This window comes from Hyperolius riggenbachi, chromosome 10 (genome assembly GCF_040937935.1).
Source record: "Hyperolius riggenbachi isolate aHypRig1 chromosome 10, aHypRig1.pri, whole genome shotgun sequence".
Lineage (NCBI taxonomy): Eukaryota > Metazoa > Chordata > Amphibia > Anura > Hyperoliidae > Hyperolius > Hyperolius riggenbachi.
The window spans coordinates 67,752,264-67,777,155 of NC_090655.1; the positions used below are offsets into that span (position 1 = coordinate 67,752,264).

The 24,892-nt window shown below is 43.7% G+C and overlaps 1 protein-coding gene across 2 annotated transcripts in view; it reads left to right on the forward strand.

Moving 5' to 3' along the window:
• ATRNL1 (attractin like 1) overlaps positions 1-24,892 on the forward strand; it is a 903,042-nt gene that overhangs the window by 594,294 nt on the left and 283,856 nt on the right. For both annotated transcript variants that reach the window (XM_068257926.1, XM_068257927.1), the window contains exons 25-26: positions 9,061-9,122; positions 20,483-20,561. In XM_068257926.1, the coding sequence (XP_068114027.1) occupies positions 9,061-9,122; positions 20,483-20,561 (141 nt within the window). The remainder of the gene's footprint in view (positions 1-9,060; positions 9,123-20,482; positions 20,562-24,892) is intronic.

A 24,892-nucleotide genomic window follows, 5' to 3' on the forward strand; every position in this document is an offset into this window, starting at 1 on the left:
CCATTAACTTTGCTGGGTAGACTTATACTTGAGTCAATGAAAAATTCAGCTTAAGAGGGTTGAATATTGGAGTCGACTTGTATACAAGGTTGACTTGTATTCGAGTATATATGGTAGATGTTCCTGAATCTTACAGAATTTCAGTGTTCAAAGCTGAACAGAAGAGGTTCCTAATTTTTTAGCAAATGTGGAATTTCACTTAAAAGTAAAACATATTTTGGCAGACGCAACACTCCTCTTTTCATGTCCTTGTTGTTACACAAAGTTGTAGATTCCAACACCCCCTCCAGTTATGTTTCTTTAAACAGTCAGTTTGGAATGTTGAAGGAACCTGAACTGAAAATACAGTAAATTAATGAGATCTATACAATAGCCCCACTCCTAAATAGCAGGGCTTTTCAACCTTTTCACTAATTGTACCACTTTAATCACTTAAAAATTTTCAAGTACCACCAGCGTGCCTGTGCAGTAGATGGATCCAATTGAGCTCGGCTTTTTATACCAGAGCGGAGAGACGCTACTACGCATGCGCACATGTCTACAAAGAGTTCTTCAGGGAGTCCCAGTGCTGGATCCTCTCTACTGAGGAGGAAGAGGTAAACCTCTTTAGGATCCAGAGCTTCAATATTGGTAGCGTCCCCCCCCCCCCCCCCCACCACCACCAGAGAGCTGGGCAGTCACTCACCGCAAAAATTCAGCTTCCCCTCGCTGGCTCCTTGCTGTGCTGCCTTGTGGAATAGTTCAGACCTCAGATCAGCGGTAACCCGGGCGCGATGAAGAGACAGCCAGGGAATTGGTGCACAGTGACGGCGCGTGTACATCAAATACAGGAAGTGGCCAGTGATGTCTGGTCTCTTCTCTGCTGATCTGAGGTCTGAAGTATGACAGGGCAGCACAGCGAGGAGTGAGACGAACTTTGTAAAGGCAGGACGGGACCAAGACAAGCTGCAGACGGGCAACTAAGTGGCAGGCAAACCTGATGTGTACCACCTGGCCAACAGCAAAGTACAACTGGTGGTACGAGTACCACAAGTTGAAAAGGCCTGCTATATAGGACTTCCTTAGAATCTTAGTCTTGCTAAACATTAGAGTTTAATGTTGTTTTTTTTAGCAGAATGACAACGGTTGTTTTCTTGTTTTGTTTGTTATTTTAGTATTTTACAGCTCCCATCTTTAATAAATAATAATTGACTTTGTCACTGTTCCCTTTATTGAGAAATTATTCTTTGCCATGCAAGATATTTTATGGCTTGTAATAAGTTATCAGTGAGGGTTATGCTAGATAGTGACTCAAAGGATTGAAGTTTTATTAGCATTTCTGAATTCTTTACCCTTACAGTTAGAAGAAAATAAAATGGGATACAGCTTAGTTCTAAGGGCATTTGGGATTTAACTTACACATTTTTATCTCATCATGTCACTTCAGATACCCTTTTTAACATTTAACTTAGCAGAACATTGTTGATCATAAGGAATCTATAACATGGTTTGTACTGTTCTGATTTCGATACTACCCACATATCATTCGGCAATAAAGGAACATAAAGGAATTTCTTTGGTTTTAATATTAGTTTACAGAAAGTTAAGGCATGATAGTCTATTTACACAATAATCTCTTAATTCAACAGATTCAATATGAAAAGGCAGAAACAGAAATATCCGCTTATCAGCAATGGGATACATTTAGAAGCATGCTACTGATTCCAGATCAAATAAAACACAAATCCCCGTACACCAGATGTCTCCACGGTAGTTCATTTATAACCTGGTTCCAATATAAAATGTGGAAATCAAATATACTTATAGCTCTGATACGAAGCCACTATATAAAACTATGCTACTGACAATGACGGAAATACACAATAAAAAAATCCCACAAAATAAAAACAGTGAATGCGCTAGAGTTCTAGCAAAAGCAGAATAATATGAAAACACAGAGGCAGAAGTGAATTGGTAGTCTGTATGATATATATGCATACATTTAAAGGACCACTATTGTGAAAATGGTAACATTTAAAGTACATGTAAACCTATACAAATAAGAAGTACATCTCTCTCAGAGTAAAATATGTTATAAATTACTTTTCTCCTATGTTGCTGTCACTTACAGTAAGTAGTAGAAATCTGACATTACCGACAGGTTTTGGACCAGCTCATTTCCTCATGGGGGATTCTCAAGGTTTTATTTATTTTCAAAAGCACTTAGTGAATGGCAGTTGCTCCGTCCAACTGCCGAAAAAAGTGTACAGTGAGCAGGGAGGCTGGCTAGCATATTTGTATAAATGATTTTTAGGGAGTGTCTTTGTAAAGAATAAAGGCCATGCCGAGATTCCTACATGATGAGATCAGCTGGTCCAAAACCTGTCGGTTCTGTCAGATTTCCACTGCCGACTCTGACAGTGGCATAGGAGAAAAGTAATTTATGGCTCATTTTACTCTGGAAGAAACTTACTTCCTATTCCCAATGTGTTTACATGTATTTTAAAATTTACACTTCTTCGCGACAGTGGTCCTTTAAGTAAGGGCGCCGGAGAAATTTAGGTGCCTGAAATATAATAACTACCAATATTCTACTTATGTGCAGTGCTAATTCTGATAATAAAATATTGGTAAATATTATAGAGTTCTTGGGCAAAACTCCTTAACACTGCTACTGCCTACTGAGTGCACTCTTGTGGCCGCCTTTCTCCCCCCCCATCCCCCCCCCCCCCCATACCTAACCGTAAAGAGGAACTTCAGTCTAAAAAAAATACTGTCATTAGATAGGTAATATAATCTCTTACCCACCCTGTTTTAAAAGAACAGGCAAATGTTTGTGATTTCATGAGGGCGGCCATCTTTTTGGCTGAAAGGAGGTGACATGGAGCATGAGACACAGTTCCAACTGTCCTGTGTCCTGATCACCCCTCCCAGTTGCTAGGCAACGAGAACAACATCATCAGAAATTCCATCATGCTTTGCACAGCATCAGGGGAAAAATGCCCGGGCAGTTTTCTTTGATGGGTGGAGCTTAGCTAAAAATGCAGCTAAGATGAGGCTTTGTTAAGAAAATCAAAGTTCTGATGCTGTGTAACTGTTAAAGATACACCAAGCCTTTTCAGTTCTGCTGAGTATATTTTTAGTCTGGAGGTTCACTTTAACCATCCCCCACCGCTGCTTTATTTTAACGGCACCCCTTACAAATGCCGAACACTTATCACCCCAGCTGTTGATCCCTAAAAACACACACATATACACACACACTCACATACACACACACATACATACATACATACATTCAAACATACACACAAACACATACACACACACACTTTGATGCTTAAAGGTCCTAACAGCCCGATAAATGGTACATTATTGAAGCAAGTGGGAACCAACCCACATTACATTTATAGACATTTACATATTAACCCTTTAATGGCCGATTTTTTTTAAAACTTGCAGGTGCTCCTGGCCAATTTATTTTAGCACATTGTTTTATTTCTTATTTGTTACATTTCCTTGCTACAAAATAGTACTGCTGTAATGGTGTAATTATGACCACTTGTCACTAGCGAATCAGTGGTCGTGGTTAGGCACTCCATCAGGAAGATGCTTGGGTGCTTGATAGTGCGGCCTAGGCAATGCATACACGTAATCAGCAATCCAATGTATCAGCACACCACTTTTTCAATCGAGCACGCTCTTTATTGAGTAATGTGTTTCCACAAAAGATATTAGCCTGACAATTGTTTTAGGGGCCACGCAGGGTACACCTTTATCATGGCGTGTGGTTACTTGTCACTAGGGGGCAGTATGAGACAATAACAGAGGACTTCTGCTTTCAGTTTCTGTATTTTCTGCAGAGAGAGAGAGATCAAAGCATTCCATGAATTTACAGCACAACGAGTTCTGCCGTCTGAGGACAAAAGTAGTGCACTTATCTCAAACTAAATAACTGTGTTGAAGCTGCTAATGGGTTGAATATAAAATCACACATTCAGCCAGATGGCGCGACGAGGCTGCCCATACTTTACTTGATTTTCAACATCACAATCATCAGATATGGGAGATATTGGTGCCGCAACATGGCCACCAGACCAATGATTTCAATTGATTTCCTTCCAGCCAAAATTGTTTGAAAGGAACGATTAGGCATGCTGGAAAATCTCAGTTGAAAGTGCTCGATCGGGTGCAAGGCTGTTACAGCGTTCAGTTTCTCGACAATCGACAGACCAGACGAACCGCTGGCCAGTCTTACATCCTCTTGCAGATCATGTCCTGGTGGGAATTCTAACATGAAGAACTAGACGAGACTACTAACCCTTTTAGCCACTGTGCTGCTCAACTAGTAAACATGTTTAACACTATCAAAACAGAAGTTTTTGTTTATTCCAAAGTTTTGGTTTTTTTTAAGGCATTCAAAGGTCATTCAACGCCAAACTGTAGTTGCTTCCTCCTGCTCTTGTAATGACAGGGCTTAGCCGATATTACACAACGGCTGTGTCCAGCAGTGTTGAGCATTACTTGGAATTTTATTCTAATGACAGAAATGTTCCAAACATGAATGTTATTTCAGGCATTTCGCTCCTGGACGCTGGTGATTAAGTCGTAGCCCCCACTCCCCCATCATGGAGGTTAACTTGCTCTATACGTGCCAAGCCTAATAATGTATTCTGGAGCTTTACCATCTCAGCAAGGGCTGTAGTTTTGGCGGTGTGCTTAGAGGGGATTGTGGACATTTTTTAGCTTCATGGTCTGCAATCTAACAAATAATCAGGCCTGTCAGGTGGAGAATGGCCAGGGGGCTGCCCGCCTTTCAGAGCATATGGCCGGCTCTGTGCAGTGCGGGCAAGGCGGGCAAACGCCCCGCGGAGATACGGAACAAGGACGTATGAAAAATACTTTTTCGCTAAAATGTGCTTCCACCAGCGAGAACGTAAAATGATGCCAGTTGTCTGCTGTTTCTCCAACCTGTATCTCACCAGTATTTTATTCCTTTTTGATGAATGTTTCTTGATCTTGCTTCCTTGCCTCTTCAAGATATACATTTGAGTTTTTAAGAAAACAAGGTGATTGCAGTTTTAATTTACGTAATGGATTTGTTTCACCAGCAACAATAAAGCTTACTACAGTCAGGCGTAACAATAGCCCCCACAAGCCATATACACGTTTTCCCACACATATGTCCTATCCAGGGCCGAAGCAGAAGCGAGAGAGGCTCCAGCCTCAGGGCGCAGTGTAGGAGGGGGGCGCACAACTCACTCAGCTATCATTCCCCTATTGTGTTTGAAGCACAAAGAAATAGGAAAAGGGGATACATGGCAGTGACTGCAAGCCAGATAACTAGAGAATAAGGGGTTGAGAGTCCTGGGGCGCCTCTTAGTTTAATAGCAATCAGTGTGTGACGGCTAGGGTGGGAGGGATGGAGGGGCGCACTTTGGTGTCTCAGCCTTGGTTGCTGGAGGAGCTTGTCCCGGCTCTGGTTCTATGCTACCTAGGTTCTCAGTGTGTGGTACATTTACACCAGGGGGTACTTCTGATGGTTCAAGAGGTTCTCGAGCTTGATATACTTAACCAAGAATAACAGATTTAGAGTTTTAGAAAATGATAAATCTTATTTTAACAAAACCAAATTAGTGTTTTAGCTCATTAAAAGCAATAGTAAATGCTTGGAAATTGTTTAGAACCAATTATCATGTACTATGATTAAATATATATTTGTTATGGGGTACTTGTGATAATGTTTACTATGCTGGAGGGTACTTGGTGAGTACAGGGCTTTAAAATGGGTACATACGGTACCAATACAATGTTGAGAAACACATACCACAAGTGAGACAAGACAAACACATTTATGTTGTGATTTTCTCCTGGCGGTCTCAAAGCGCCAGACCTACAGCCACTAGAAAACGCTCTATAGGCAGGAGCAGTGTTAGGGAGTCTTGCCCAAGGCCTCCTCACTGAATAGCTTGCTTACTGAACAGGAAGAGCAGAGCTTTGAACCCTGATCTCCTGTGTCAGAGGCAGAACCGTTAACACTATTCAACCACCAATACAGGGGCAGATCTGTGGAAGGGGGTGCAACATTAAGACAGACATGTCTGCAACCCCTAATAATTCCTTCAATATACAAAACCCACAATCTGTCATGCAGAAGAAGCTGAACAGATCTTAGTAATTATTTTCTCTTTTTATCCTGACATAATGTATTAGATGTGAATGAGCATCATAGAACAATATGAAAGTGTAGAAGGTTCTGTAAGGCGAGGTACCTCCTCTCTGTCCTCCCCCCTCTCCCTCCTCTGTCTTTGAATTGTCTCTCCCTCTCAGCTGGTTACTTTCAGTCTCCCCACATTCCCTTTCAGCCCTTTGTTGGCTTACCCTGAGGTGTACTTCAAGTCTGTCATCAGCTCTTTGTGTTATTAAACATAAATAGAATGAAAAACTGTTTTCAGCTGTTGGAAAACCATTTGGAACACCAAAGAGAAATATAGCTTTAGCTTGGATGCCTTTCTACTCCACAAAAGCTTCTTAAATTATTTTTAGGGCTAACTTACCTTTCCTTTTGCTTTACAGCGTGTCTGTTTTGAGCAGCAGGATGGCACACTAGATAGCACTTTCCCCTTGGAGCACTAGTGATGTGAGTCTCTGCATGGAGATGTATATTCTCCTTGTGTTTGTGTGTCTACTCCAGACACACCAGTTTCATCCCACTATGGTAGGGAAGCTAGACTATGACTTTGGTAGGAATTCATTTGTGTGCTTCTTAGGACCGGCGCTACCATAGAAGCAAAGGGGACAATTGCCCAGGGCCCCTAAGTGCATGTGGGAACCCCCTTCTGTGCCCCCCAGATCTCCCCCTGACTTGTGATCCGGGGACCCCTGCAATGTTTTGGCAATACAGCAACTCACCTGTCCCAGCACTCTGCTCCATCTGTGCTCCCTATCTTCATCCTCGCTTGGCTGCCTCTTCTTCATGACGCTGTGTTTCATAGCACAGCATGCACCAGGTCACTGAGAAGAGACCACCCTATGAAGATGAAGACGGACGGGAGAAGAACACTCGGACAGGCGAGTCGCTATGCTGACAGAAATGGTGGAAAGGCCCCAGGGAGCACAGTAAAGTTGAGGGGGGAGAACCATCAGCCAGCTCTGGGGCACTGGTGGTGAATTTGCTGGAGGGGCGCGGCAGGGTGTCCCTACCTTTTAAAGAAAAATTGTAACCAAGGATTGAACTTCATCCCAATCAGTAGCTGATACCCCTTTCCCATGAGAACAAACAAACAAACTGATCATCAGGGAGCTCTGTATGGCTGATATTGTGGTGAAACCCCTCACACAGTGTGATGTCAGGACCATGGTTCTAACATCACACTGTGGGAGCCTTGTTGCATTGTGGAAAATTACAGTTGTTTCCAACTGCCAAAAAAAGCATCTCCTTCCACTGACATCACCTGCCAGCAATACAAATGTTGCCATGTGATAAATGTCAGAATATAAATCGGGGAGAGGAAAGATTTTACAATGGGCAAACGCTGACTAAATCATTTATACATAATTATTGTAAAAATGAAGCACTTTTGTTCATTACGGTATTTTCTCTGGAGTTCCTCTATAACTTTGCCTCTGGGCCCCATTGTCATTGAACTAGCCCCTGGAGCTCCTTTGAGGGACTGATTTTAGACATGACAGATTTAAACAATCTTGTGGAATATACTGTAAGTAGATGAAGCAGTTTCTCTTTTGATTCCAGGGCATTCAGGATAATTGAGTTCTTCTAATGTAGCTTGAAGGCCCTTTCACATCAGGGTGGTGCGCCCACCGCTGGGCAAAGAAAGTCTATAAAGACTTTCATACTTCCACGTTATGGCGCGATGCAACGGAAGTGACACATCCCAGACGCTGGTTCAGAACTACGTTACCGTGCACCTTCTGCGGTGATCTGCGGCTGCGCGGAAGTCATGTTTGTCTATGGCAACGCAGTGATTTTTAAAGAATTACCGCCACGGCACACATGCGCGGAAGCACATTTTTACAATACACTTCCGTGCACTTCCGCATACCCCGAAGCAGGAAGTAACCGCAAGCGCGTGTCACTTCCTGCTTGGCCCATTACCACTACGCAGTATTTCCCGTAGGTCTGTTTCTGGCGGTGCGGTGGAAGTGACATGCTGCAATGTTGCCGCCAGTTTACAGTGTGAAACCGGCCTCAGGGGGGCTTTCCTCTTGTGGTTTTGTTTCCTATTGATATAGATGAGATTATTCCATTTGCCTCCTTTATTGTGCCCCCAGTACAGTGATGTCACTACACTATGTCTGTCCTGCTTACCCCACGCTCCATCTGATCTCTGCAGGGAGAGAACATTACAGATAGCTGTGTGTGCTTTACTTGGAGGGGAGGGAGAGGCGGGGGGGGGGGGGGGGGGGAGTTCACAGGAACAGAAGTAAAAGTTTGCAGTAAGGCGCGGTTCCCACTTGTGTCGGATCAGCAAGAGCCGGCAGTAATCTGTTGTCAAAAGATAAACAACTGGAATGGGCTGAAACTTTCCAGTGCTTATGATCAAATTGCCACATTTGTGTGCTATTTGATGGATGGACGGCAATGTCATTGTTTTTAGTTGGGTTGATTCAGCATTCTCAAGATTGGTTGATAAATTGCCTAGCCTATATAGCACCGTCATGTTGAGATCTCCTTAGACATGTCCTCCTTCTCTTTCATTCATCAGCTTCAGCCTTAGACAATGCCAAATGGTGGTGTGTCCCTCCCCCAATGGGATCTCCATATTTGTCAGCCTTGGATCCAGCTGTTAGAGAGGGACCCTTTCATTGTGCCCTAGTGGGCGGAGCCAAGACACAAAGTACTGCTGGAAAATGTCTCCTAGAAATCTCTCACGTGCTTCAGTGTATTACTTAAATACCTAATTGTCAATAGAGTGTTACTTCACACTAGAAAGGATAGCAATAAAGGTGGGATTTTTCTTACATTGTTTTTCCTCTAAGCAAGTCCTATAGACAAAAAGCAAGTCACAATGCCAGTCACATCTGCCGTATCTAACATATATGTGCTCTTGTGTCTTTCAGATCGCCTTCTCACAGCACAACACAATCATGGACCTGGTGCAGTTCTTCGTCACCTTCTTCAGGTAAGATGTCCTACCATGTAGAATTAAATCCACCCATTGAATTATATTCCAGCATAAATCTACTGCTTATACTAAAGCCTTGTACACATTAGAATCTACTGTGTCTTCAGCAGCCGCAACATGTCGCTGAGAGATCAGATTGGCAAATTGTCTCGCCCCAGTGCAGGCTGAACCCATCCCGCCTGCTCCATGCAACTCCTTTGTGCGCTGCATCGTCATCCCCCTCTCCCATCCATAGCAACAGATTATTTCACTAGCCTGTAGGCTAACGACACGTCTGTACAACACTCGGCCTCCAACTGTCCAAGGGATTGGAGTCCTGGTCTCTGTGGGCAACAGCAATTGTGTATGTGTAAGTACTGTAACCTACCTGGCGGTATGATTATTTCCAGATTTTCAGGTCTAATAGCAGTGCAATGTCTTAGCATGCTTTCAGATAAGAAAATCTGGAAATGATCATGCTGCAGAGATCTGCTGCAGCCCAGCATTTACTCACCTTTCTTGGATCCAGTGCTGCAATTCTCCCTCTGTCCTCCAGGTGGCGCTGTAACCCTGCAGTGGGATTGCCGTCTGTTGTCATTACTACAAACGGCAATCTCACCAGAGGGATGCAGAGCGTCTGAGGATAGGAAGAATGGTTGCTGGTCTCTGGATCCTGGGAGAGGTGAGTTGAAACGTCCGCTGCGCGCTGCACTCTGCATAGAGCTCCCATCTGACACCACGAGTCACTGCCAGGGAGGTTAAAGGATTTCCGAGGTAAAAAAATAAATGTAGTTTTACGTACCTGAGGCTTTTTCCAGCCTCTAGAAGTCATTTGTGTCCCTCCCCGCAGCTCCGGTCTTCTCCTGTGTCCTACTGGCAGCCTCTGAAGGATCGTCAATACTCGAAGGGTCGACATTTTCTGTGCGGGTGTGCGTGCGACATCACTGGGAGCGTACTGCACCTGCAGTATCCTGCCCATCAGCATCCTGATGTATCTGTAAATTTCGTTACTGAATCCGGATTCAATCACACAGAGGTTCATTTTTGAACTTCTGATGCTCACAGTATATTGTAGTCGGGCAGTATAATTATAATAGTTTACTGTGTCATGGCAAAGATTTGTATTGTTTTTTTTTTGTTTGTTTTTTAGTACTAGTACTGTTTTTGTTGTACTGTACTATCATAAGGTATTAGCATTGATCATGTTATAAAGCTCCTATGTATAATCTTTTCAAAGTGGCACTGTTTTTTGGGAGGGTTCTACTCTCCTCTGGGTGTATTTGTGGGATGAGGGGGATGAAGAAAAATTATGGAAATCAGAACTGTGACTTACGTAATTGCCACATAATTGCCCTGATCCAATCCACTTTTTCCACCTAAGTTTTCTCCCAGGAGATAAGTTTTCATCTTCTGTTTAAAATAACTTTCCAGCACTCTGCAATTGAAAAAAAATACCAAAAAGTAGGTGAAAAATAACCGTCCAAATTTTTGGGCTTGCCAGTGGCTTAAAGTAAACTTTTAACATAAAAAGAGACCCCGGGAGGGGGAAACCTCTGGATCCTAATGAGGATTCTTCGTCTCTCTACACCAGCCCAATCCAGCGCTGGCAGCCTGGAGGATAAACCGGCCACAATATTTACATCTGCGCAGGCGCAATAGTGCCTCTCCACTCAGGCTCCGGTGGAAATAGCTGAGCCCAATCGGGTCCGCTCTACTGCCCAGGCACAGACTGCTTGCGCCTGCAAAGTACAGCGGACCCAATTGGGCTCGGCTATTTCCGCGGAAATCCGAGTGGAGAGACGCTACTGCACATGCACGCAGCTTGACAAGCGCTGACAAGGAGATCTTCAGGGGGTCACACCGCTGGATCCCCTCTACTGAGGAGGGAGGGGGAAAAACCTCCTTTGAATCCAGAGGTTTCCCCCTCCCGAGGTAAGTACCGGCCAGGGGTTCTTTTTTTCGTTACAGGTTTACTTTTTAAAAGGTATTTTATTTATAATGTTTAAAAAAAATATTACCTAGGAGAAAAAGTATATTGGATTGGGCCCATTGTATTGTGTGAAAGTCACATGGTTTGGTTTGCTGGCTTCCTGGGATTAGGAGTCCTTTGCCCCATTCTGGCAGAGACTGAGCCTCCCTGTCATCCCAGCTAAGCGAAGATGACATGAATTGTCTTTTTGGAGACTCTGAGAACCCTGCAGAGTGTTAGGCCTCCCGGATATCCAGCTGTGAAGGGCGAGCGCGAGGTTGCGGGAGGTCTGCGAATCACAGAACACAATGATTCAGAGGTGAGAGACACTTGGTGCCCCGTGGCTGCCTTGTGCCTCTGCCGTTGTTCTTCACCCTCCTCCAGCCCGCGATGGCAACAGTTCTGCCGTTTCTCAAGCACCTATTGTCAAATTGCAGTGACAAATTCAGGTTAGGTTTCCTGGTACCTGCTACGCTCGCAGTATATATTACAAGCGTTATTCCTCTTATCATGAGGAATTGTCATATCCGAATTGTAGTTATTCTTCCTCCAGACATCTCTACGCCGCTTATGCCACGTTCTTAGGGGAATTCAGAATAGAAGCCGCGGGCTGATAGCAGATTTGTCTCACTGTACTTGTTCTGCAGATAGGAGGTATCTAAAAGGAGATATAAGCAGGGATACACGCTAAGAAATACAAATCAACTGTTCTGGTGCTGTTTCACATCAGTGATAATAGATACTAACCCAGAATCCAGCTGGCTGTACACAGCAGTCAAGGCAGATATCAAATTATCTCTACTTGGTGGAAAATTCTTTTTCCCAAACAATGTAAAGTTTCATTAGATAGACAAAGTTTTGGCCAGCACTATTTCCTCTACCATCAGGAAGCAGAGGTGCCAATTGCTTTGATCGTGATCTACACTGTAGATCACAAAGGACTACTTGATAGATCAAGGTAGCTCACTTGAAAAAGTAGAGCACCACACACTAACCATGCAACGCCCCGGGGTGAGCGTGATGATAGTGTCAATGGCCCCTCCTCTCCAGTAGTTTATCCAACAGCAGCCAATGAGGGCATAGAATATGACTGTGGCCCTGCCCCTCCAGTAGTTGCCGCAGGCTTGGGAGTAGGAAGAGCTGCTGTGGAGTCCTGTGTCATCATTTTGAGAGCAGCCAGAAGTACCAGAGTCTGGACCAAAGAGAGGAAGAGCCTGAGGGAGATGAAGCATAGAAGAGAGGAGGTGAGTATGTGTAAGTAAAGTAGCAATTAAAGCAAACCTGTGAAATTTGTAACCTAACATTCCTTGTTTCAGATATATCTGTGAGTAATGTCATAGTCCCTCTATCTACCTTTCTAAATAACGAAAAATCGAAAAGTGAGAACTAGGTTTTTAAGCTCTGCAGACAACGTCCGCACTGAATAAAGGCATAATAATAATCGTGTGTCAGCAATGTAGATAGCTACATTTAGAAGTAAAGTGATTTGACCTACATTCTCATACACTTACAAATATGCCCTTGATTTTGGGAAGGAGGCGTACGAGTTCATCATGTAAATTGCGCCCGCTCTCCCATCTTAAAATCGGCAATAACCATTGTGGTAGGAGAGGGTTATTCTTCATCCCCCGCGGGAAGGGGATTTGTAAGATGAGTTTAGCGCAGGACTATTTGAGATCTATCGAGCACTTAAGTGACTCAATAACTTCTTCTGGCTTCATTAAGCCTGAGTGGCGTTTCGGATACAATCAAAGTCATGTCTGCTCCGTCCTTCACTTGTCGCCCTGCAGTTTGGATTCTTTGCTAATCAAGGAAGGGAAAAAAAAGAAACCCCAGTGCAGCGAGCAGTAGGACGCAGCGATGATGAGCCGTCGAGTCGACATAAAGATTACGGAACGGAGATTTCTCGCTCCAGCGGCCTTCTAAACTTCTGGGTGTCTGAGCAGCGCTGTCCTATCACCGAGCGGTTATAAAACGCCCCGCCGCCCATTGTATCGTCTTTCGTTCCCAGAAATAGAAGGTGGTGTTTAAACGCGGAGAGCGCGCGCCAAGCGTAGCGGAAGTTTGGATTAGTTTGGGCTACGCTTCATTACTCGTCTTTCCGTAAAGGTGGCAAAGTCGTAGAGTGGAGATGTGCGCCACTCTCGCCGTTCTGCTGCAAGTGCCTGGACTGAAAGTCAAACTGCGCTCTTGTTCATAGAGAAGGGGGGAAATAAAGGAAAATCAATTCTCGGCAAGTCAACTCGATTGTAAAGCTTACCACACACTAATGGATTGTGACACCTGACTTTTTCGATCGGTTCAGCCTGAAACATTTTACTTTCCTGGGCATTAGTTATTTCCGATTAATTTCAAGAGCTGATCAAAAATGACTAGAATTGCAGTTGAACATTGTAGTCAGTCATGGTGGATCGAACGTCTCATCTCGCCTTGCAGCGCTGGGTCTCCACTTCAAATCCCAGCCAGGACACTAACTGTAGGGAGTTTGTATCTTCACGGAACAAAAATATGACAACCCCCATATCCCTCTCACTTCAGTTGTCCTTTAACAAAGGAAGAAAGGTCCAAAACAGCCTTGACCTGGATGGGGTAATGATGGCCATACACTTATAGATGGCTGCTTGATAGCCCCAACACATAGATCCTTTTCTGATCAGAAATGCACTATGAATTAATTTCTTGCTATGTTGCTGTCGCCTACAATAGGTAGTAAAAATGTGACAAATCTGACAGGTTTTGGACTAGTACATCTACTTACTGTCAATATCTCCTTTATTCTGGGCAAAGACACTCCATGGAGAGAGTCTTTACAAAGATTCTGGACACCCTCCCTATTATTTTGCACACAATTTTGCCAGTTGGACTGGGAAACTGCTATTCAATAGGTGCTTTTGGAGATAATGAAAACCCGGAGAATCACCCAAGGGGAGATGTATTAGTCCAAACTCTTTCAGATCTCAGATTTTTTTTTTTTTTTACAACCTATAGTAAGTGACAACAACACAGGAAAACAGAGTTTAAAATGTATCTTACTCTGGGACAGATGGACATTTGAAACACCTACTTTTTATAAGTTACAATTTTTCACAATAGTGGTCCTTTTTCACTAGTTCTGGATCCTTGCAATGCATATCTATGCCCCTTGACTTGCGGATCAGGGGCGAAGATCTGCATCTCTGCTTGTGCATCCCCCGGGAGGTGAGTAAAAACGCCTGCTGCACTCCATTGCTCTGCATTGAGCTCCCGGTGGCTAGTCCAGGGTTACCGCCAGGAAGGTTAATAAATACATACCGTAAATAGTTACCTTTGGGACTCTTTTTTTAATGTGTACGTCATTTACTGTAATTTTTGCAAATAAGGGCTTGTATTAATTCCAAGTAATATATTGTCATACATTGTACTAGGGACTTTATTTAAATGATGTAATAACTGGGACAATTGGGCAAATAATATGTGTGGGTTTTTATATACAATAGCACTTTTTATTTTTAAACTAGAATATAATAATAACTAGAATAGCTGAAAACTGAGAAATAATAACTTTTTCATTTTTATTTTCTTTTTCCCATTAAAATGCATAGAAAATAAAATAATTCTTAGCAAAAGAAAGCTTAATTTGTGGCAAAAACAAAACAAAAAAACCCCAAACAATAATAGATCATTTTAGTCTGATAAGTAGTGATAAGGTTATTGCCAAGTAAATGGGAGAAGTAAAATGTGAAAATTGCAGTTTTTTTTAAGGTGAAATAACCTGTGCTAGGGAAGTGATTAAACTATGCACAAGCTGAACAAAAAAAGTTGAAGTTAAATTAAATTAACCGCTGTGTGGGTGCAGTGTTGTGCTCTGGGCTTATGACAACTGCCTGCCCCCCTTTTTTTAAATCCTTTTGTGAATTCTTGTGTGTGCTGCTTTTTGGGGGCGTATCTCACATTGGGAATACCCTTTTCCTGGCAGTTGTCAGAAGAAGGGGTCATTTTCCCTCACTTCATGCTGTGCGGTTGGTACACTAAGTCACGGGAAACTCCCTAGTGTGGACACAGGCAACAGTAAAAGCCTGGCATAGTTTCTAACCATCCCCAAGGTCTAACAAAACTACCGTACTTATAAATACAAAAGTTTTCTTTCACTCTATGAAATGTTCCTAAATAGTTTTCTTCAGTTGTTTGTAACTTTATAAGCTGGTGTTGAATTGCTCTATCTGTGCAGCATGCTATTAGATTAGGTGTTGGCTAATAGCAGATTATCTGTAGTGCTTGTGCTAGTTTGCGATCGTACCCTCCAGCTGTACAGTCCCTTGAAGGCCTCAGTCTGGGTGGTACGTCGTGTAGAGACGTTGCGGCTCTGTGATTAGGCCTTGTAAATTTTGTTTAGTTGCGCCGGCTGTTTGTTTTGTCCTCCAAAGCAAATTGCGGCGAGCTCTCTGGGGAACGCGGATGTTTGACTCTGTCCATTAAGTGGAAATCAAGATATTGCATTAAACCGAATAAGTGGCCTGCTTAAACGCCAGCCCTTATTCCCAGGCTGAGCGGGCATCAATCAGCCGGCGCAGTGCGACTCGGGGAGGAGGATCGCCTTGCACCGCTCTGCGGCTGAGCTTATTATCTGTCACTTTTCTACACAATTCTCCAACAGTTGTAAAATTAAAATCTAAATTGCACCGCAGTATTGTCACTAAACAGAGGAAAGATCATTCCGAGCGTCCCGGCAATGTGAGAGACTCTGTTTAGGGAAGCGGTGAACTCCAGGAAAGTATAATCACTCGCCTTTCAAATGTGGATGTCCCTCTGTTGTAAAAACGACAATTTCAGCAATAATAGTTTTGTAAAATAGTGTGTAGTGCTTAAAGTGAGTTTGAAGCATTAAAAAAAAATCCTCTTTGTACTTGACATTTATGTTAAGCAGTATGAACATAGCTAAAACGCTGCATTCCCGCAGCAGAACAATGTAATTAAACTCCCCAAATCCCCAGGGCTGAATTCGGGGTTTCTTCCTGGCAGAGGCAGAGCTTTGCGCTGTAGCTCTGCCTTTGCTCACGTTAATCTCTGCGGATCTCCGCCTCCTCCCGCCCCTCTCTCTGCTTTCACTGAGAGGGGCGGGGAGAGGTGGAGATTGACGCAACTGGAGGAAGAGCTACCGAGCAAAGCTCTGCCTCCCCTGGGCAGCAAAATCCACGACCTGGAAAGTCGTGGAATTTTCCCCCGGGATTTGGGGGTTTAATTACATCGTTCTGCCGCGGGAATGCGGCGTTTTAGCTATGCTCATACTGTTGAACAGAAATGACAAGTAAAAAGAGGATTTTTTTAAAGTCTTAAGACTCTCTTTAAGTGAAAACAATGTGAAGAGCTAAACCACTGTATCTATCCTCCTACTCCTAAAAATGACTTTTAGATATCGCACAGTTTTAGGTTATTTTTAAAAACTTAAAAAATCTGATTTTTTGTTTTGTCTCAGCTGAATGAAACAATCTGACTTTGTCAAGGCTGTGGAGTTGGTACAAAAATCATCCAACTCTGACTCCTCAGTTTATGACACCTCCGACTCCAGGTACCCAAAATGGCTCCAACTTCGACTCCTCGACTTCAACTCATTCGTTTAATACTTACCAGGGCTGTGGATGTTGGACGAATAATATAAATGGAAAAGCCGGCACTACTGCAGGTGTTCAATTTATTGCTACAACATCATAAAGTGCAGATGTGCAGATATACATCAAATAAAGTTGCAATTGGTGGAGCACATACCCTGTGGATGTTGTACAAGAATCATCTGACTTCTCAGTTTATGAAACCACCGACTATGACGCCAGTTATCCAAAATTACTCTGATTCCTTGACTCCGACTCCACAGCCCTGGTCTCCGTGTGGGAATTGAGGGTAATCAAAGAGCATCCTTAGGAGACAAAAACACAGGGACAACGGGAGCCTCGGTGGTGCAGTATGTCACAAAAATAGCAAGAGACAGATGTAGATGGTGTATTAGGATACTCACAAAGGGAGGTTGTGGAAGGGCAACCAACCACTTGTAGGCAGGTGGAGATCAACCATCCCGACTCCACTTGGGTATCCAGAAACCTGCATGAAGGTCGCTCTCTAGTAAAATGAGACTAGATGGTCCTCTGTGTGGTGGCACCACAGGGGGCCAACTAGAACACCCCTCCAAAGGAGGGTGTAGATCAGTGGTTCCCAACCTTTTATGAGGTATCGCCCCTTAGGGGAAGACGACTCACCCCTGTCGCCCCCCTTCTCTTAGTACGGTATACCCTTACGCCAGGTGGTGGTGCCAGTGGAGGGGGTAGCGCTGTGACCTTGCCAGCTAAAAATAGACGGTGACTCAGCTACTTTGCGCAAATTCCCTTACCGGTGTAATGTCAGCTATTGCAGCTCCGCACGTTGTGCAGCCCCGCATTCGCAGTAGGAGCCTGCATCCCATTAAATTGTGCAGCCACGTAAAACGTCCTAAATATCTCCGCTTCCGCACCACGTACACTCCCGAAATTTTCAGGGGAGGGAGGGGACCCCCAGATCTAGCTCTGTGCCGAATTGCAGCCCCCGAGCCCCGCTGGTTCCCGAGACTGATTGCAGCAAACCTATCTCGGGAACTAGCAGGGCTCGGGGGCTGCAATTCGACACAGAGCTAGATCTGGGGGTCCCCTCCCTCCCCTGAAAATTTCGGGAGTGTACGTGGTGTGGAAGCGGAGATATTTTAGGTAAAAAATATCTAACTTCCCACTGAGCATGCGCGATACTCAGTGAGGAAGGCTGCTTCCGGGCTGCAATATCTGACATTACACCGGCGCGTGACCAACGAGCCCTGAGGAATTACGCAACTCTATCAAGCACACTTGCATATTTTATATAGATCATATTTTTTGCCCATAATTTTCTTAAAAACGAGTGACACTGCAACTTTATTTTTTCTGCCTTTTCATACTGATCGCCCCCTGTCACCCCCCACAAATTTACCGCCCCCCTTACAACCCAAATCGCCCACCTGGGGGCGATCGCCCCCAGGTTGGGAACCACTGGTGTAGATGCACAAGGGAGGAAAGAGGTACCCAGATTGTGATACATTTTTGTTAATTAAAATAAAATAAAAAAAGTTGAGGTGGCTTACCTCAATTGAAGACAAATTCATATTAACGATAAATTGCAATATGCACTGGCAACACGTTTCATGGGTCCAAGCCCACTTCCTCAGGCCAAATCAAGTCCTAGGAAAGTGCAAATAGCCAACATAAAGTAGCCGACAGAGAGGTGCTTTATGACGGCTATTTGTCTTCATTTGAGGTAAGCCACCTCAACTTTTTTTCATTATGCTGCTTTTAACAAAATTTTTATCACTATATGGGCGCCTCTTCCCTCCCTTGTGCTCTGTGTCTCAAAGTGCTCAAATTTATGAACTATTGATTATTTTTATCTATCCTCTCCTGGCAGAGAACTTGGCTTCCTAGAGCAAAGTATTTTATGGCTGTAATTCCTTTTCAGTAGTCTGACTGGAGAAAAACTGTGAATATTAACTCTATCAGGCAGTGAAAGAAGAAAAGCAGCACAGCATAGTTATTTGTGTGCTAAGCACTGTACATACACGTCTATCTCATCATGTCACATGTCACTTAAGATTCCCTTTAAAGAGTAACTGTCAGGCTGCAAAAGCTAATTTAAACCTCTATTCTCCTGTGTTAAACAGTTTAGAAGGAAGCCAAAAAGGCAATACTGAAGTTAAAAATCTCTCTTACTGTGATGTGTGCTGAACAGCGAAGCTGTTATTCCCAAGCTGGTAAGGAGGACGACAGGCCGCATAACATACTGCAAAGCATTCTGGGGCTGCTTCTCCCCAGTACACTACCTTAATTTCCCTATCACGCCCTAAGGCTGTGAGAAGTTACAGGCTCATGTTACAGCAGCCTAAACTCACAGCACTGAAAAATGACAGGGCACAAGTTCTTAGAGTATACTGCATGAGTCCACTATTGTTCCTAGCCAAATGGCTAATTAATATTCACTGCACAGTAGTGTTGTCAGAAGGATCTTTTTTGTGAGTCGAATCATCAGGAAGCAGGGAGGACATGACATCACAATTGGCTTCATAGGAGACAGACAAACATGGAACCTGCCATGAGCTGTCAGGACCATCATTCTCTGCAAATACTATATAAAAATTCTGTGAAATCCAAACGTGGACAGTGGAATGCATATGTAATGTAAGTACAGCCAATATTTGGCTACTGATATGTGTTTTTTTCTCTGAGACCCTATACCTAACAGCTCCTCTTTAAGCTGCTCTCTAGACCTGTTCCTGGGAGTCTGGGGGGCTGCTGTATGTTGTAGGGCTGTTGTGTTCCTCAAGTCAAGTCTCAGACACCAAATTTGAGCTTGTGGAGCTCAATGAGAAAAGTTAGCTGTCAAAATTAATTTGATGTTTACTGGATTGCTTAAAGAGGAACTGTAGTGAAGTATAGGAACATCACAACCACACCGCTCCATTGGAATACACCCCCCACAGAAACATAGCTGGGTGACATTCATCATATGCGTGTATAAACCCTTAGTGGGTGTAAATAACTTTCACATTTATTACCAGAGCTTGTTAATGTTGCATAGATGTTTTATTGTTATACAGCAAAGTCCCTGTTATCCGGCACCCAGGGGGATTGGCTGATCCTGGATAAGTGTGCTTTCTGGTTGCTTGAGACTGAATGTTAAAAATAGGCCTAGTTAATACAGTACAATCCTCCACTCTGGATGCATACCATGAACTCTATTAAATGTTAAAATACAGTAATTGAAAGTATGTTAACCTTGTCAGGGCCATGGAATCCAGTGTTTAAATTGAACCAGAGACGAAGCACCCTCATGTATTTTACCATATATAAGTGGGAACATTAGAGAAAACACCTACCCTGCTCTCTGTTTCATTCTTCACTGCTCAGCCTGCTTGTTATCAGCCCTGATAAAATACCTGACTGAGCATTCAGTCTGGCTTTGCTCAGGAATCATTATAGCTGTGTCTGTCTTCTCTGATGTCTTTTCAAGCCAAAGCCTGCCCCCTTCTGGCTCTGCTATAATGACTCCGCTATAATGATTCCTGAGCAAGCCAGACTGAATGCTCAGTGGGGGATTTTATCAGGGCTGATAACAGGCAGGCTGTGCAGTGAAGAATAAAACAGAGAGCAGGGTAGGTGTTTTCTCAAATGTTCCCACTGATCTATATGGTAAAATACATGAGGGTGCTTCATCTCTGGTTCACTTTAACCACAGCAGAGCCTACAAAAAGCCTAAGAAGTTGGCCTTCACCTCTGTGAGTACTGCCGAGAATTTGTTCTGGTTGGTTGAGACTTCTGGTTAGTTGAGTTCTGGATAACTGGCACTTTGCTGTAGTGAATGATTTACCTTTTCTTTTTTCTTTTAGCTGCTTCCTGTCACTCTTGCTGGTGGCCGCCGTGGTCTGGAAGATTAAACAGACGTGTTGGGCATCCCGGCGGAGAGAGGTCTGTCCCCTTTAAATGTTCCTTTGTAACTGTTTAGCACCCAGCTCATGCCTGGGTGCCCCATTTTAAGGAGAGCTCCCTTAATCTGTATCGCTGCCTTTTGCAGCACTGCAGCGTAGCGCAGTCATAAAGAAAGAATTAATGTCAGCCTGCAGGAATGAATGGCAACTGTGTTTAATTTTAAGTGCTTTTGTTTAAGCGCGCCTTCAAGAGATTTATATACGATGCTTTACGGTTTTGTTTTATTTAATTATCTTGAAAGTTTAAAGCTGTACTCCGATCCTATATGAGAAACATTGTGCAATCCTAGGCAAGGAGCAGGAGAGGCAGCACAGTGCTGCGATTGTTATGCTGACCGTGCAGTCTGATCATTCACTATAAAGGCCGTCTATAGCAGGGCTTTTCAACCCTGTCCTCAAGGCCCACCAACAGCGCATGTTTTGTGGAAATCCACACAGGCTCTGCTGAGACACTAATTACCTCACCTGTGCATGTTTGTGGTTTCCTGCAAAACATGTACTGTTGGTGGTACTTGAGGACAGGGTTAAAAAGCCCTGGTCTATAGGAGCAGTGTCATAACTAAGGAGCTCGGGGCTCCAAGCACTGTATTGATATGGTACCAAAAACCAACCAAGGACAGCTGCAGTGTCAGAAGTGTAATCAGACTAAGGAAACAGTTTGGTAAAAATTACCCCTATTCATTGTACATATAAAGGTGATCATTACCAGCACGGCGCACATGCAAAGCTAATAAAATGGATGAAGGCGGGTCCCTAGTGTGCTCCTCTAGCCTAGGGGCTCCGGTGCGGTCACAACCTCTGCATCCCCTATTGCTTCGTCACTGTATAGGAGCAGCCTAGCGTTTATTGAATGAGTCTCAGGACTACTCCACGTTTACTGTTTTGAGGGGGGTTAATTGCATGCTTTGCATCTCCTTCAAGATTGCTCTGCATGTAACTACATGGAAGACCACCTATCCATGTGTAGATGATGGAGGGTTGGCACGTTTAACGACATTTGTACAATTCCAACATGCAGTGATTTTGTGGCAGTAACTGTCTGTCACCACCGTGTGTGTAATGGCTGCCAGCAGTTTTCCGCATTTAAAGGTACCCTGAGCAGAGTTAAAAAAAAGCAAATCTTGGCTTACCTGGGGCTTCCACCAGCCCCCTTTAGGCCGCAAGGTCCCTCAATGTCCTCTCGGTCCCTTCTGTGATCCCACTGGCGGCTCTGTAAACCTGGCGACTTCGGCCCTCCAGGCACCCAATATCCAAGAGAGGGGTCTGCACACAGACTTTTCGGGCAGAATATAGTTTTTATTGTATCAATGCGCACATACACAACATATTATCGTCACAACCGATTATCGTTTCGGGGCCTGGAACAGGTCCACTTTATCAAGGCATAAACAGACAAAATATGTACAATCACCCTAGTGCAAACAACCTTTAAATAAGTACACTATAGGAAATCACACCCCTAACTGTGAGCAGAACCCCACCCCCTTTCGGACGGTGTAATGTAAAGTTTAACGTTATTGGATAAATGACTAGCCAGCATACCTGTGTGCACATCGTTGCCAATGAATCATACTTATCCGCGCTGATCCCTGTGCTGGGCGTGTCATAACGAGTGTTCCCCGTTTGTGGCTAACCAATAGTGGCTTGCCTGACTTCATCCCCTGTCAGCTTTGCGCGCTGACCAATGGGGACGCGTAGCATTTTCCGTGCTTGGGAGGCAGTGGTGGACTTAGTTATTGTGTCTGCTTCTTGGAGTCCACCACTGCCTCCCAAGCATTTTTTAAACATTTGAATTTATTTTATCCTGTTGGCGCCTCTGTCCTCTTTCTACATGTACCTGCAACTGTACAGCGCTTGTGATTTGAGTTTTGTGCTTTGAGCAAAGTTTTACCTACATGCTGGGTCCTGGTGTTGCCCCTCCCCCTTGCACAAAAGGTAATTGCTTCTATTCAAGGGGCGGGGGTACGCGCCAGAAGTTGGCACACATGGAGATGGAGAGACCCAGCAGATAGATAGAACGTTGTCTTTGAGCAATCGGACACCTGTGATTATTATTGTAGAGCGATGGTGCATATGGTACCAAATGGCAAACTAAGATGGTAGATCAAGATGACAAAAGGTGATGAGCCATTATAGTTGGGCAACCATTAAAAAATGTAGGACAACCAACCATTCAGAAAGGTCATAGATAAGTTTTATATATGAGGTTGAGCCAGTATCTGAACCTTGGTCAAAGGCTCCAACCCTAGCTTTAGCAGCTATGGTTAGAAGATTAGGGTTAGCAATGACAAAGGGGTTCCTTTCTTTAGAGAAGGAGGGCAAGATTAGATGTAAAAAGAGGGATTTCTGAAACAGTGGCAATAAGGGTTAGGTGAAAGGCTGTGGGGAGAAACGTCAGAACCACCAGTCATGCAGCATCACAGATCAGCATACACCAAATGGTGTAGTCAGAATGTGGTGCATGTTCATAAACTACTGAACCCCACACCAGAGGTCTGCCACTCTTCCATATTACAGAAGACTTTCTGTGGGGAACACAGAGTAGGGGAGTGCTAAACTGGTCAAGATTAGCCAGCAGGGCCAGATTTTCCATTAGGCAATGTCGGCATGGGCCTACTGGTGCCTTAAATGGGAGAGACTGCCCCCCTCAGATCACTGATTACAGGAGCTTACAGTCTAATCCCTGCCTCATATCACTGACCTCAGGCACTTACACCCTAATTCTTGTCTTATGTCACTAAGGATGATATGAGACTGTGATTAGAGTGTAAGATTCTAAGGACAGTTATGCTGGTAATACACCATAAGTTTTTTCAGCAGATAGGCCTGGTGCACACCAGAGGAGTTTTTCTGAGCGTTTTGAGTTTTTAAATCTACTGCTAATGTTATCCTATGTGTCTGTGCACACTGGAGCAATGAGGTTTTGTAAAAAAAAACCATAGCATTACATTGGGAAGAGCTTTTAGAGGTTTCAAAAGCTCTTCCCAATGTAATGCAGTGTTCTCCCCAGAAATTTTTCCCAGCTGGGTGGCATGAAATTGTAGCCGGGTGGCATGAGAAAGTAGCCGGGTGGGGTGAGATGAGAGAATGCAAGGCCAGTGCTTCTTTGAGTAACTATGCTTACAGCATAGGAGGAGGTGAGCCGGTGACATCCGGGTGCTCCCCAAAACTAGCCGGGTGAAGCACCCGGCTAAAAGAGCCTGGGGAGAACACTGTAAGGCTATGGGTTTTTTTTTTTTACAAAACCTCATTGCTCCAGTGTGCACAGACACATAGGATAACATTAGCAGCAGATTTAAAAACTCAAAACGCTCAGAAAAACTCCTCTGGTGTGCACCAGGCCATAGATGGTTCGATAGATAATTTCCAACGTGTCCAATCTTATTTTTAATCAGTTTTCTGATCGATTTCTCATAGAAGTGAATGGAAATTGATAAGAAAATCGATCGGAAAATTTATCGAAAATAAGATCAGACAGTAAATCAACTGAAAAATGTGTATTCCCAGCATTAGTGACATAAGGCAGGAATTAGAATTAGAAAAAAATATTCATTCATATTTATGGAAATCCTACAATCCCCCCCCCCCCCCCTCCCCCGAAGCTTATTTAGTATCACTTTTGCACTGGAAGGGTTAAGCTTTAGCATTTGCTATATGGAGAGCTGCCTAGGCCGAGCTCTCCTGCAGTCTATTCACACTTGCTGATAAGAACTAGTTAGACACTTTGATCTGCCTAAACAAAACTGAACACAGAGCAGTGAATATCTTCAGCAAACTATACAGTATGTGGAATAACAACTTTTTATTTTGTGCTGTGCAAGAGTTCAGGTCTGCTCTAAGCAACTCTCTCCCTCTCTCTTTATATTTACTGTATATCAGGTATTTTAACAAACTGGAATGCACTGAGATTCATGCAGTTACTCCGCTTGGCTTGATATCTTCTATATATACTTAACAGTAAACACCTGGGAAAGTTGCACTACATGGCTCAGGTGTTTGCGAGATGAGAGTGATTAGAGCTTGGCCAATCGAATATTAATAAATCTGCCTTAAATGCAAATTCCAAGCTACATACAATTTACATGCAGAAAAATTAGCTTCTCACTGTCCAACTCTAGTGAGGAACCCAGCAATCCTACTATGTGGAGTTGATGTGCCATTTTGTTAGCCATCCAAGCTGTAGAGGGGGCAGTTAATTCAGACTGAAGTTGAAAGAAAATAGTTTGACATCCAGCTTCAAACTGACCTGTGTAGTTATGTAGTGATTTATGTTATACAGGTATTTGTGCTGAGGCGGAGTAATCCTTTAAG